This window comes from Struthio camelus, chromosome 1 (assembly GCF_040807025.1).
Source record: "Struthio camelus isolate bStrCam1 chromosome 1, bStrCam1.hap1, whole genome shotgun sequence".
Taxonomy (NCBI): domain Eukaryota; kingdom Metazoa; phylum Chordata; class Aves; order Struthioniformes; family Struthionidae; genus Struthio; species Struthio camelus.
This window is the reverse complement of record NC_090942.1, coordinates 137,653,681-137,667,409: the sequence shown is the minus strand read 5'-3', so window position 1 is coordinate 137,667,409 and position 13,729 is coordinate 137,653,681. Positions and strand designations below refer to the sequence as shown.

At 37.2% G+C, this 13,729-nt stretch overlaps 1 protein-coding gene across 5 annotated transcripts in view; it reads right to left on the bottom strand.

The window, feature by feature from the left end:
• Positions 1-13,729, bottom strand: part of ADGRG2 (adhesion G protein-coupled receptor G2) — a 68,617-nt gene that overhangs the window by 13,347 nt on the left and 41,541 nt on the right. For all 5 annotated transcript variants that reach the window (XM_068918564.1, XM_068918537.1, XM_068918554.1 and 2 more), the window contains 13 exons: positions 12,937-13,007; positions 11,074-11,147; positions 9,857-9,896; positions 9,688-9,722; positions 8,327-8,409; positions 7,599-7,659; positions 6,240-6,958; positions 5,309-5,507; positions 4,825-4,981; positions 2,059-2,208; positions 1,712-1,834; positions 509-554; positions 298-401 (listed from right to left, as the gene is read on the bottom strand). In XM_068918564.1, the coding sequence (XP_068774665.1) occupies positions 298-401; positions 509-554; positions 1,712-1,834; positions 2,059-2,208; positions 4,825-4,981; positions 5,309-5,507; positions 6,240-6,958; positions 7,599-7,659; positions 8,327-8,409; positions 9,688-9,722; positions 9,857-9,896; positions 11,074-11,147; positions 12,937-13,007 (1,862 nt within the window). The remainder of the gene's footprint in view (positions 1-297; positions 402-508; positions 555-1,711; positions 1,835-2,058; positions 2,209-4,824; positions 4,982-5,308; positions 5,508-6,239; positions 6,959-7,598; positions 7,660-8,326; positions 8,410-9,687; positions 9,723-9,856; positions 9,897-11,073; positions 11,148-12,936; positions 13,008-13,729) is intronic.

The following is a 13,729-nucleotide window of genomic DNA, read 5'->3' as shown; positions in this document are numbered from 1 at the left end:
TTTGATTTATTCTAATTTTTCTTTCCTACAGAATAAAGATTGCCTAAATGTAAAAGCTGTGGTTTAGTAAAACACTTAAAAGATTTTGACTTTAATGGAACTCATGGCCCCAGTTCAACAAGCAGCTTAAGCATGTGACTGATTTTACACATGTATGTACTAAAACTGAAGTGAACGGAGCTAGTCGGGTACTTAATAGTTGACACGTGCTTGCTAAATTCTAATTTGTTTAAGATAACACATGCTTAAGTGTTTTCTTGAATCAGGGCAAGATTGCACAATTTTTTAAATAATTACCATCAAAACTGCGAAGCTTGTAAGGTGGTTGCATGAACAGACTGTTTCACTTGCTCTACTTTCTTTAACTATGCAGCCTTCATATGACCAGCCTCCATGTCCACCTGTCAGAGAAAACAGCTTTCTTATTGACAACAGCATTCCTTTATACTAACATGAGCTAATATAGCTAAAAGAGCATGATATTTTGGGTGATATATCAAGTACTTACCATTTCTATTAAAGTCCCAAAAAACACATCTAACTGTTGAATTATCCTGTTTCAGAGGTAGAGAAAAAAAGATGTTTCACTAAACTGTGAGTTTATAATCAAGTAATTTATGAACTGTACATTGTACAATTTTTGTACATTGTACGAAATGCAGATAACAATAAATACTGTTTTACGTGAATGCAAAATTAACGTAGACGCATAGAATGCCTTAATACACCTGTGAAAATATACAGAACACATTTGAAGAGGCCATAGAGGAGATGAAGTCTCAGCATAAGCATGAGACCTCCTCCTGGTAGAAACGTTATGATACTGATTCATCATCTTCTTTCAATGCATAAATTCTTTGGATTTCTCATCCTTCCTGATTTTATAAGTACAAAGAAAGTGACCATACTGAAAAGGAAAAAATCTTTTAATTTGCAAACTTTTGGTCACTTTATCCTACTGTGATGTTAAAGGTTTACATACAGGTCTTCTTTCTGCCAATGAAAATCCTATAAATTGTAGCAGTAATACAATCCATTGCTATGGATACTAATACTTCTACAGTTATATCTCAAAACTTGATATTATATCAATAGAAATAAAAACTACAGTGAGCCAGCTCTAGACGGAAGTTTCAGACACAGAAGTGGAATCACTACAAATTTCAGTTCGTAATATTTTAGTATTTAAAACTCTTCTTCAGGATCAGAGACAGGAAGATTTTAATCCGTGACACTCATTTACAGAAGAGAGACTGTATATGAGCCCTAACACTTAATGATGACACAATCCTGTTTTCAAGCTTAAGGAACAACATTCTTCCTATAGAAAAAGCCTTATATTGCTCTCCGGCCACACAGCACCTAAAAATATCACGACTCTAGTATCTCCCTATCAACCCCTACTGTCAACTTTCAAACAAGAGATATTATTCTTTGGAGAAAAAAACAGAAGGGCAGTTAGGGAGGATAAAAACTGGACGGTAAGCGAAAGAACAAAATTAACTGAAATCATCTGAGAACAAAAACTAATATCAATGATAAATACGCAAAGCTGAGGGATTTTTCAAAGTCTGGATGCAAAGGAAATGTCCACACCAGTAGAACAGCACCAACAAAACAATCTGCATTCTTAGTATGGTATTTCTTGTACAACATCTCCAACTGAGGCAACAAAATAACACTTTTAAGTGTGCCAAAACATAAATCATACCTGATTGGGTTTGATATTCTGTAAAGTGACAGTAATATTTGCCTTTAAGTTGCTAAGTGTGAGGTTAGCAACACTTGACGATATAACATCGCTGATTAAAGATGCATTTTTCAAGGAGGGATCCTGAAACAACAAATATATAACCAAGTTTAAAAATATTAAAGGAAACAGTAGTGAAATACAGCATATGCAATTGCAGTTGTTATGCGGTGTGAGAACGGGACAAAAATAGTAAATTTTTTATCAGAAAATTTTAAAATGTATTTTGGGGGGAAAAAAAAAAATCATTCATACTTTCATCTAGTCTGGAGTTTAAAACCATTATGAACAGACTACCAAAAAGATACCTGGAAGACAGCAGTCTTTTTAAAAAAGTTGAATATAATTCTAGAAGCCAAGTCCAACTCTTCAGGAGGTAAATTTGTCAGCAGTGATGAAGGAAGTGTAATTGATCCAAGATTTTTTAAGTCATGAAGTGTTCCAGTACCTAGAGAGATCTGTAAAATAAGTACAAAGATTATGATTCATTTCTATCACTAAAGAAAAATTAAACTGTGCCTTATTTTCAGTTTAGAACTTTGAAACAGGTATTTGTGCCACCTCGATCACTGCCAGGAACATACTGTTGACCTCTCATCCCTCTCTTTCTCCAAGGATTAAAAGCACCTGCAGGCCTGAAAATGATGCAGTTTCTTCCAGGTCTGCCTACCACTGAAAATATTTGTCTTTATCCATTTGCCTACTGGGACACATCATCACTGTTGTGGATAATATTGATTTGAAAAAGGTGAAGAGCAACAACCTAGGTAGACCTACGTGTAATTCTGGAGGTAGATCAGCATTTCACAGCACAGAAGCGTGCAAAGAACTTCTTATATCCCAGGTGAAACATGCTATTTGTAAATGATTTTGCAAGAAAATGAAGCTTTCACACTTATGCCATCTATCTAGGTTTATGTTAAAGCTTCCCTAAAGCTTTTTAATTCATTGGCTAATCTCAACCATGTTTAAAAATAAGAGAGAGAGAAAGATTGCCAAGATTTTTAAGCTCTGGCGGCCAAAGAGAAAAGAGAAACCCTACTTATGCCCAAGGGAAGCCTTAACCCTTATCTGTTCTTTCTGCAACAGCTGTTCAATCTATTACTCCACGTAGAGCTCCAAAATGGCCCTGCAATACCTCTTACCCAACCAGAAGGCCATGCAAAAGAGAGCAGGACATGGGAGAAGAATGTTATAGGGAGGAACTGAGGGTATTACTAAGGAAAGGAATACGCAACGGGGACATGAAAGTAAACTCTCCCTGGGTGGTACTGGGAGTACCCTATGGGGAGTATGCCAGCTGACAGCACTACAGGGCAAACAAAGAGAAGTCTACAAATAAACATGAAGGACTAGGGTAACAAATACAGTGAAAGGCCATAGGAAACATGGCAGAACTGAGCGTCCTGAAGTATGAGAAGCAGGATTATTGTGCCTGTATAGGAACAAAGGACATATATGTAGGTATGCAGGCTTCATTAATGCCACTGCTCATGGAAAATTAATTGCAGTTAAGATTTAGCCTTTTTAAAATGAATTGAGAAAAACTCTAAACAGCTATTATTTGTCAGTAAGATTTTAGTACAGTATGTTAAGCAGAACCTAAGACAATCATCCCTATCTTCAAGTTCATCTGGCAAAAAATGACAAAAATAAACTGGATAAGTTCCTGCTGCTGTGGTGTTTGTGTGTGTGTATATATATATATGTATATATATATGTGTGTGTGTGTGTGTGTGCGCGCGCGCGTGCGTGTATAAACAAATAAATACATTAAAAGCTGCTGCTTTTTTATAAAACGGATCTGAACTTTCAACCAGTCTTTTGTGCTGAACCTAAGGAACACAAGGAGCTTTGTTTAGTACAAAATCTCTTGTACTTTTTCTTGTAAAAGCCGGGGCAGCATGTTAGTCATCTTATATACCAATACCATTATCTCAGAGTTTATGAAAGACATGACACATTAGCAGAACTGAAGAGAGAAATAATCTGTATATTTAACGAACGGTTGTAATCAGGAATAACACAGTGAGCTCTCCACAGTATCCTAAAAGTATGGTTTAACTCTTCTCTGGATAGATCACTTCTAAGCGAGAGGATCATTCAGCTTCCTGATCTCTTTTGTTCAGATAGCTACCAAAGAAATACTCAATTAATTCCAAAAAGGTATTCGTGTTGCTCTGGGTTAGGCTAGATACCAACTTGTTGAAGCTCTCTGTATTTCTTTACCATGCCATAAGACTTCTAGGAGATCATTACTTAGCAAATACCTGTTTTCCAGCACTATCACCTCCTAGAGTAACCTCAGACTCATGTTTCACATATTACTTAGAACACAAAAAAGAACTCACATGTTATCACTTCACATAATTTTTAATATCATAGAATGATCCCAGTACTGCTTATGGCTCATGTAAGATTAAACTACTTCTTCCTCTGAGAGGATACTGTGTGCCAGTATTTGTCCAGATCTTTCCATCTCCCCTCGCCAAAGCCTCCAAGGCTGGTATTGTCCAAATTAGAATTTCCTCAACCAGGCGGGAAGAAGGTTTTGAGACAAACGAGATCCAAATCTTTCCCTTTTTCACGGAGAGAGCAACTAGCCCTGAGTAACAAATATATGCATATCATTATCCAAGCAACATAATAGCTCTTTCCTGGCACCCTCGGCAATTAATCACCTTCTAACAGACGAAGCCAGCTGGCAACGCTCCTTGACAAATTTCAGCACTGTCAGGGTAGATGATTAAATGACTCATGATTCAAGGTTTTGGAGGGGGAATTTTTCAGCCAAGCTCTCTGTCCATTCTAGTGTTCTGGCTGTACCCTCTCTAACAGCTTACTAGTCAAATGCCAGTTTCTAACTCTGTTGCTTATTTACGCCACAACGGAAAATGAAAGGAAGAGCCTCCAGAAGGCTTCAAAAGCAAAGTATTTTTTCTCTAAAAATAACACAAATAAAAGATCCTGAAACTGGGACATAAACGCAGAGCCAACTCACATTGCCTATAAATTAAAATATATAAAATACAAATATTTAAATTTGTAAGTACTTAGAATTACAGCTGCTTTACCTGGAGATTAGATGAATCCTGGACAGCAAAAGACATCTGGCTGAAGTGGTTACTGTTGGTTTTGACAACTGCCAGAGCCAAGGAAGGGGAAGCAAAATCAGCAGACTTTGCTGAGAAGTTCAGTTTTAAGCCAATATAATCCACAAGTTTTATTATTCTGAAAACAAAAGAGACAGTTAGTATTACCAAGAGCATACACCCAAATTCTCAGGCACATTGTGGAGCAGCAAGCCAAGCACAGTGTAAAGTCTAGCTGATCCTGCTCATTTTCTGTGGTTTTGACATGAAAAACTACAGTTTCCCATGGAGTTGTATTACAGTAGAACTAGTAACACTAGAATAATACTCCCGCCCTTTCTGTATAACTACATTAAAGAACAAGAGACTTTTTTTGGATTATGATTATGAAAAGTTACCTTCAGCAACTGTCTTTACCAAGACAGTTAATACAACAAACCCTTAATCTATTACCAGAGTGGCATACCTGTTAGAAATTCGGGGTGGTAATGGTTGAGAAGCAGTCAAGATTTTGCTAACTTCACTAACCATCCTTTCTACATGTTTTGGCTCTACTTTTCCAGCTGCTAAATCCTTTTCTATTTTGGACACGATTTGCTCAGCTGTGGTGATATTAATGGTGGAATACATGGAAGTTGTAGATGTGGTAGCTGACAGTACCTTTCCTGTGACAAAAGAAAATTTGTGCATTTATTTAGACAGTGTTCAACAACTGAAGTAATTCTTAAGAATGAGAGAAATTAGGCACTATATAACAATAGTTCTCTTGTCACTTTGCATAGAGCAACACTTTATATCTTACGGAAACATACACCAAGGTTTCAAATGGCCTACATTCATTCCACTTTTTACTGATTACAACAGTCTTCATACTAGACCCTCAGTGATGTTAAATAAACTATTACTTGGGGTTTTTAGCCACTGAATGCTTGGAAGCAGAATAAAATCAAGACCAGCAAATTTGACAAGCAGCTGGTGAAGATGCACACCATCTTCAAAGGCAATATACAGCTGCTAAGAACGTTCCTAAGCAATTACATATTTCAAGGAAGTTCTAACACTGATGTGTAACATTTTAAATACTAGTTTAGTAAAAGATGATCTACCCGCTTCTGTGACTACTAATTTCTCTGCCAAAGGCGCCTGCTGGAAACTTAGCACACTACCTACCTAACACAACTAACGAGTGGAGTATCAGTCATCATGGCCAAAGGCATCAGAATGTGTTTCAGAAAGAGTATAGATGTTTTGAGAGTTATTTCAGGGTCTTTACAGTACTTGGAAGGTGAGGTCTTACTTAACATACAGCAAGATCCTCTTGCTCAATAAGTTTAAAGGCAAATTCAGTATATGCTATTAAAATAAGAACAAAAAATCCTTTCACTTGTCATATTTACCTGTGCTCCCATTAGGCAGGCTACCGCGGCCATCAGCAGTAGAACGAGGATGAGAAGAAGCTGAGACAGAATGTTTGACAGGACTAACACCAGGGATCAAAGATGTTGTGAACGGAGTAAAGGGAAGAATAGGTGCTGTAGTAACACTTTTATTACCAAAAATAGGTTTGGTAGAATCTGTAGCAGGAGGAATTTGTGTCATAGATCCGGTGGTAGTCTCAAAGGGAGGAATTACTATTGGAGGCGTGGGGGGAAGCTCAGAAGAGGAAACTGTTGTAGGTTTACTGAAACCTACAGCAGGAGAAATGGTTTTGATCAGCTTTCTAGGATATGTAGCATCAGATTTAATTGAGAGAGCAACATTAGTGCCAGATTTTGATGCAAGTGTGGATGGAAAAGTTGGCATGGTAGGTTGAGCAAAAGACTCAGAAGAGGAAAGCGTAGTGGTAACACTGCTGGAAGGCAGAGAAGTTGCAGTGGTAGATGCGGTAGAAGGTTCAGAGAGAGGACTTGTGGTGGCAGATGTGGAGAGAGTTCCAGAAGCAGAAATTTCTGTGAATGGTGCAATCAGTGGACTAATTAGGGGGTCCTTTTTGGTGGAAAGTGTAGTAGGGGAAAGAAAAGTATTAGACGTGAGGGAAGGAATAGCAGTCCTTTTAGGGGGAAAAGGAGTAAGAGAGAAAGGAGCCCATATAGAATGAGATGGCACTTGTATAGTACTGTAAAAAAATAAAGCATAGAAAAGCATATTAAATTTGGCTTTATTTATATTTTAAAGAAAGCAAGTTAGAATATAGGAATATATAGGAATGGTATGGACATACAGCTACTACTAATGTATATTTAAAATCCATCATATCAGATGTCTCATACTCTGTTAACAAATATTAATTTTATCACATTTTGAGAGCGCAGATATTCTGTTTTGCCATAGTTGTTAACTAGAAAGTCCATAAATAATACTATTGCCTTTGTTGCCTACTCTGTGGGTGACCTGATTCTGAACACACAAGTTATATCTGCATCAGGGTTTAAAAAAAAAAGGGGGGGGGAGGGGAGAGACAGAGAGGGAGGGAGGGTGGAGAGAGAGGGAGGGAGGGGGGAGAGAGAGGGAGGGAGGGGGGAGAGAGAGGGAGGGAGGGGGGAGAGAGAGGGAGGGAGGGGGGAGAGAGAGAGGGAGGGGGGAGAGAGAGAGGGAGGGGGGAGAGAGAGGGAGAAACAACTACACAAGAAAATGTCTGTGAGGTTGCTGTTGTGGAGAGTCCTTCCTAGCCATTACGCTCCAACATGGAAATTCACTATTAATGCACTACAAAATTCAGGAAATAGGCAAGTCAAGCCTTTTCTATTTATACTCACTACATTCGTAATTCTTCAGCAGTCAAGGAACAATACTTCAGTGATGAACAGCAGCACTGATCTGAGATGACAAAGAAGCATTACCCAGTTTGTCCTGAAGCATAAAAATTGCTAATGCTATTATGCATAGTATTAAAAAATGCATGCTTGACAGTTTTAAAACAATAGTGCATTTTGCAAAATTACTTTTGAGCTTTGTCTGAAAAGCTGTTTGCAAAACAGATTTTAACAACTGAGAATAAATACTGCAATGCCATCGCATTTTTGCTCAATGCCTGACAAGTACAGATTTATTTTTATGGTAAACAAATTGAAATGAAATTCTACATGACTTGCAACAGAAACAAACAGTACAAGCCACCACTCCCTACTACATCTGTATCAACGGTGAAAACTTGGCGATTTTTAAACTTGTCAATTCAGGTCGTCATTTCAGTAATGCATATATGTTAGCAAACAAAACCACCGCTAATCCTTCTAAGATCTCCTTTATTAACGTAGTCAGCAATTTTATATCAAAAGTTATTAATGCACATTCCTATCTCTCCCTCTCCCCACCAAAATCCAACATGCTGCATTTTCACTTCGTATATGATGTTACCAAAATTAGTTTTTATTTTAAAATAAGTAAGAGTCTTTTCTTTTAGTTACTTGGAGGTCACCTGTAGAACTATGAAATTTAATCTGAACAGTAACTGTGATGAGAGTGTATTTAAAGCGTAACTTACCAATTTGACTTATTTCTGTTTTGTCTGTTAAACTGCTTATATTCTCTTTCTTAGCCAGCTTTATTATGAAACTGCAATGTATACTATAATGAGAAGAAAAAGCTTTAGACTCAAGAAACAGATCTGCCTTGTATTTACAATGCATGGAACCAACGTCAATGCTAAATCAGTGAACATATATTTTTCCTAGGCTTTTTCAATTTGAGGGATATTTTTAATGCACATAAAACAATATGGCAGACTACAAAGCAGAAGAGCATACATTAGAGAATCCCTTAGTTTGTGGCACCTTATTTTCTCTTCTCTCCACAAACACTGCTGATTCTTAAACGGGACCCTTCCTAACTAATGTTAGCTGTTTACCCATGTAGGCATGTAACGACACTTTTTATAACTATAGTTAGATTATATGAAATCCTCCCTCAACTAGCAAATGTACAGCCAGAATTCTTCACATTCAGCAAACTTAAACACACAGGTGTATAAAAACGCATCACAAACGAGATGAAGCAAAACTTCTTTCCAGCTAACAGGAACGAAAAGCGTGCCCTAACCCCAGAGAGAGAGCAACTCCAGTGAATGACAGAGTGGCATAAACTGAATTTCCATCCATTACTATTTGGGGTTTTGGGACTTTTTTTTCATTTTAAACTGGGAAAATAAACCCCAAAGTTCAAATATTTAGGGAAACGAAGTCCCAGATTTTGATTCAGAATATAGTTTTTTCAAGCTGATCAGTTTACAGGACCAGCAATTTATTGGTGAGTAGCAATTAAACTGACAGGTGTTATCTAAATTTCAGTCAACAGCTGTCAGGGTTTCCAGGATCACCTGCTGTAGACCAGCCTTGCCATTCTGGTAACCCATGACTTCCAGACTGAACTAGTTACCTCCTCAGGCTTCCCTTATCCTGAGGAGAGTTAGTTTCCAAAGCTGAAGAACAGCAACACAAGATGTTTGAAGCAATTCGCTAATAAAGATTGCCTTAGATTCACAAGGAATGGAAGTTCAGTGGTCCCAAGTCTCAAGGCAGCCTTTCAGGTTATTGGCTAAGTTGCTGTGTGAGTCAGATAATATGAAGATGCAGAAGAAATCTGGCAGGCAAGCCTGTGTTGCATCATAAGCTTAATGAAAAGCAATATTATTTCGTAAAAAAAAAAAAGAATCACTAGTCCTAGGAGGCTCAGGGGATCAGAATTTTTCTTTGTCAGCCTGCATATATTTCTCAAGCCTGTTTCTCAAACTTAATTTCTGAGATAGCTTGTTTTTTTTTCTGCTACATAGCCATTCATGTTTGAAAAAATCACAATACAATATATGAGCTTTTTATTATATGAACATTTTAAAAGTTAACAACAAACCTCTGGTTATCTGCTCTGCATTCCATAACAGAGGACTGTAACGACAAGTGAAAACAGAATAAAATTATTCTGTCAGGAGAAAACAGAACTGATACTTAGATAATGACGTTATCAGATGCAAGTTAAAAAAAAAAGTTTTCCAAACAGTAACAACAATTAGTAATCTTACCTCACTTACTTCTTGCAAGGTTTTGTTGAACTCTGAAATTCTTTAAAATAAAAGGTTACCATTATGGAGGATTTCTACTTATGTTTAAAAAGAAAAGAATAAACAATTACCAAGAAGTAAACGTTTTTCCAGTTGATCAGTAAATACAGTTAACAGTGCTTTTCTTAAAATCATGCCAGTTTTAATATTTTAAAACTACTCCCGGAAGCATTAAACAGTTAAAAAATGACCTTTTCATCTTTATGAGTCACTTCACAAAGTAAGTTTAAACCTCTGTCATCCTATATCAATCTATTTCAACATCAACACACTTCTTTAAGACTTATGTAGAAGAGCAAAACATAAATCGCAATATTGTCTTTTGGCAAGCAAGCATTTGCAACAGAATTCTAATCTCATACTTGAAGCTACAGAAAGAGAATTAACAGGAAATATGGATTTCTTCTACAAACAGGATCTGTTGGCCAATTACAGTTTTTTGATTTTCAGGGGAGTTTTGAGAATAGTAGTTAACATACAGTCGCTTAAACCTCTCCAAAAGGTAGTACAAGTATTAAGAATACTAGGAAGAGAAAGGCAAGTTGAACCACAACTGGGGACAACCCCTCACAGACAAAAGCTTTGGTGCATCTGGAAAGAGGAAAGGGCATGTCTTAGAAAGAGACCATGAAAGGAGACGCTACACCAAAATAAAAATATAGACAGGACTCCATAAATATGTATAAAAACACTATAGCTATAGAAGTTTTCATATTAGTTTCTTAAAAGACTGACCGAATCCCTGAAATTATGACAACCACTTGCTCATGATGAGCAGTAGCCAGATTGGCCTTTTCAACAGTTCACAGCTCATGTCCTCAGATTTTTTTTTTTTTTGGATCATCAGCATATACAGCTTAAATGCTACCTTACTAAGGTCTCTCCGATATGAAGACAGACAAATGCAACTTTGAGCCCAAAGGAAACTGAAGGACCTAAATGAAATCAACAAGTATACTGTTTTTTTTAAAACAAACTCCGCTAATATGTAAAACAAAAATGAGACTACTCTAACTAATATGAACTTCATCTTAAAGAAAAACATTTCAAAATTCCTGAAAATTTTCATTTATAAAGTAGAGGAATAATGCAAAGTGAAGAGTCTAACCACATAGAAGGCCTTACTTAATCTTTTTCAGGTATCTCAAAGGTTTCAATACTTATTCAAAATTACTTACTTCATTTCTTCCAGGGTAGGTGCCACAATTGGAATTAATTTTGCAACCTGACTGTTGACGGTTATGTTATTAATCTGTTAGAAACAAAGATTCCACTGATAAACCAAACAGTAATTCTTAGCATCAAAAGACACTTATATTCATATCACACAGTCTCTAGCTCTGAAATTGCAAAGGTAAGAAGCACGCTTTCTCACAGACTGCAGAAGATATTTATCATGACGCTATTGTTACAGCTTATCGAAGGAATTGGCTCATTTGGGGCACACCAACTAACAGTTTCTGATCTATGAAAGACTATCATCAAGAGGATAGCAGCTTTACCATATGAAAGTAGGTTAATTTGCCACAAAGAAACCTTAAGCCAGACACTGAACAAACTTCCCAACTGCTATGACAGTGCAGCATGGGAACAAACTACATAACACGCACACGAACAGAAAACATGGAATCTCAGCAGTTAGACATCAACAACTGAGGTGAAACACATAGTGGGAGTGACCTAAATACGTGTGGTCTCAGGGCAGCAGGGCATACTAAGGTCCACCTAAAGGTCCCTCTCAGGCCTGCATTCTTATGTTCTTCTGGTTGCCACCACTAACTGGTATTTTTAACACTTGATGCAAGCAGCAAGCATCTTCCTGACAACATCTGACATAAATGATATTGGAATTACTGGAGAAATATTGTGCTAAGAAGTAAAACACTTTCAAGAAACAGGAAATCTCTTTTTATAATAGCTACGGGCATAATGTTACCATAGTGGGGTCATACCAGTTGGCATTATCACCTCGGAAACACAATACAAATGTGGAGACAGCTCTTATCCTGGGGATAGTGGGCCCAACCCCACTCAAACCTTTTGAATGTAAGCTAAAATCTTTCTTTGTCCTTCTGTCTTAATTGTGGCATGCAGTGGAATCATAAAACAAGGAGATACGGACCAGCTTTACAACACGTGAAGTTTCCCCAGGCATTTTCTTTTTACCAGTGCTTAAAAATGTTAACGGAGCTCAATGTGCACCTGTACGGTAGCTGTCAGTGGGGATCCTAGACTAGAAAACTGAAAAAATGGACATTAACTTGTAAAGGACCTTGTACCTTTTGGCTATCCTCAGGCTTGCAGAGATGGCATGTGAAATCTCAGACTGAGTGCAGAAAGGCATGTGTAGGAGAAAGACAAGAGGTCCTTTACAAGTTAATGTCAAGTTTTCAGTTTTCCAACCTGTAACAACTAAATATTCTCATCCTGTGTTATCTAGATACTGAACAACCTATACTGTCCTTGTTTTGCACGATGTTGTTCTCTTAAACCTCTTGCCCTATTGTTCTCTTAAACCACATACACCTACTGCAAAATTGACAACTGATTAACCACTAGCTAAAAAGTATTAGGGCCACCACTGCTTAGAGTAATGCCCTGTTCACAAGAGTCTCAACATGAATTATTCCCAGAATGTAATCCAACCTAACTTGTGACCAAACTGTAGGTGTCTAATACTCCTAAAGTAAAATTTCTCTCCAAAGGATATATGCCTAAATGCCTAAATTTAGATTCCTAATTAGGTGGTTCAGACTCCTCTCTCCAGAATTTCCAGGGCTTCTTCCCTGTTTTCACTGGTTATACACAACATACAGACAATTACGGTAGAAAGTCTACTTAACTGGACCTTTAAACTTTAGCTGCAACACAGCTATTTAACAGAGAGAGAGCAGATCCATCCACCGTAAATATTAACAAACTGCACTAGAAGTTAAATAAAACCATAATAAAAATCACGTTATATTACTATTTTAAGTGTAGACAAAGAAATTCATTTCTGCGTTCCTTACAACAAAGTTTTAAAAGAGAGAACCACTTACTATTTCTACATTTAGTGACGTGTTACTGCTTTCTTCACTCGCCTGAAGTTTTGCCTTGCCCACATAGAACACTAAAACCAAAAGGCAAAAAAGTTAAACAAAACTTGTGCTTAATCACATGATGTGAAATTATTCGAAAATTCAAGATTTCATTCTCTTGTATTACAAGAGAAGGGAAATAAGAACACTGAAATTAACTTTTCTGATCATTCACTATTTTGCAGTCATTCTTCCATCACTCTTCACTTATTTCTTTCCACAAAAGAACTAGTCTAAGAGCTTGATTTTTTCAGTTTTGCTAGCCATCTCTAAATCCCACCCAGTTATTTTTCTTTCCAAAACAGAAAAGTTGCACTGTGCATTGCTATCAATACAACTCCAACTCCTGTCATGCGAATAAAATGTATAGCTAAAGGCAAAGTGATACTCTGAATATTATTTGGCCCCCTTGTGGATTAAAGCACTTTCAGGATATCGTAATTCACAGCATCATTCAACAGCCCTTTAGAGCTGGTAGGGCACTTTGGTGGACATAAAGGAACTTCTATGACATTTCTCTTCTTGCAGCCACACAGTGCGAGCTTTAGAGAAGGATCCATCTAGGAATGCATACATTCTGTGACCCAAAGCACCTGGCACAGTTTACCATGTCAACTGTTAGGGACACTTCATATTGGGAAGCAAAGATTTATTCTGTCTCTTTCTAATCTGTAAAGTATAGATTATCAGTATACAGCTATCTGGCAGAAATGACTTCATTTTCTGAAGAACTTCCCACAGGAGCCCTTTATCA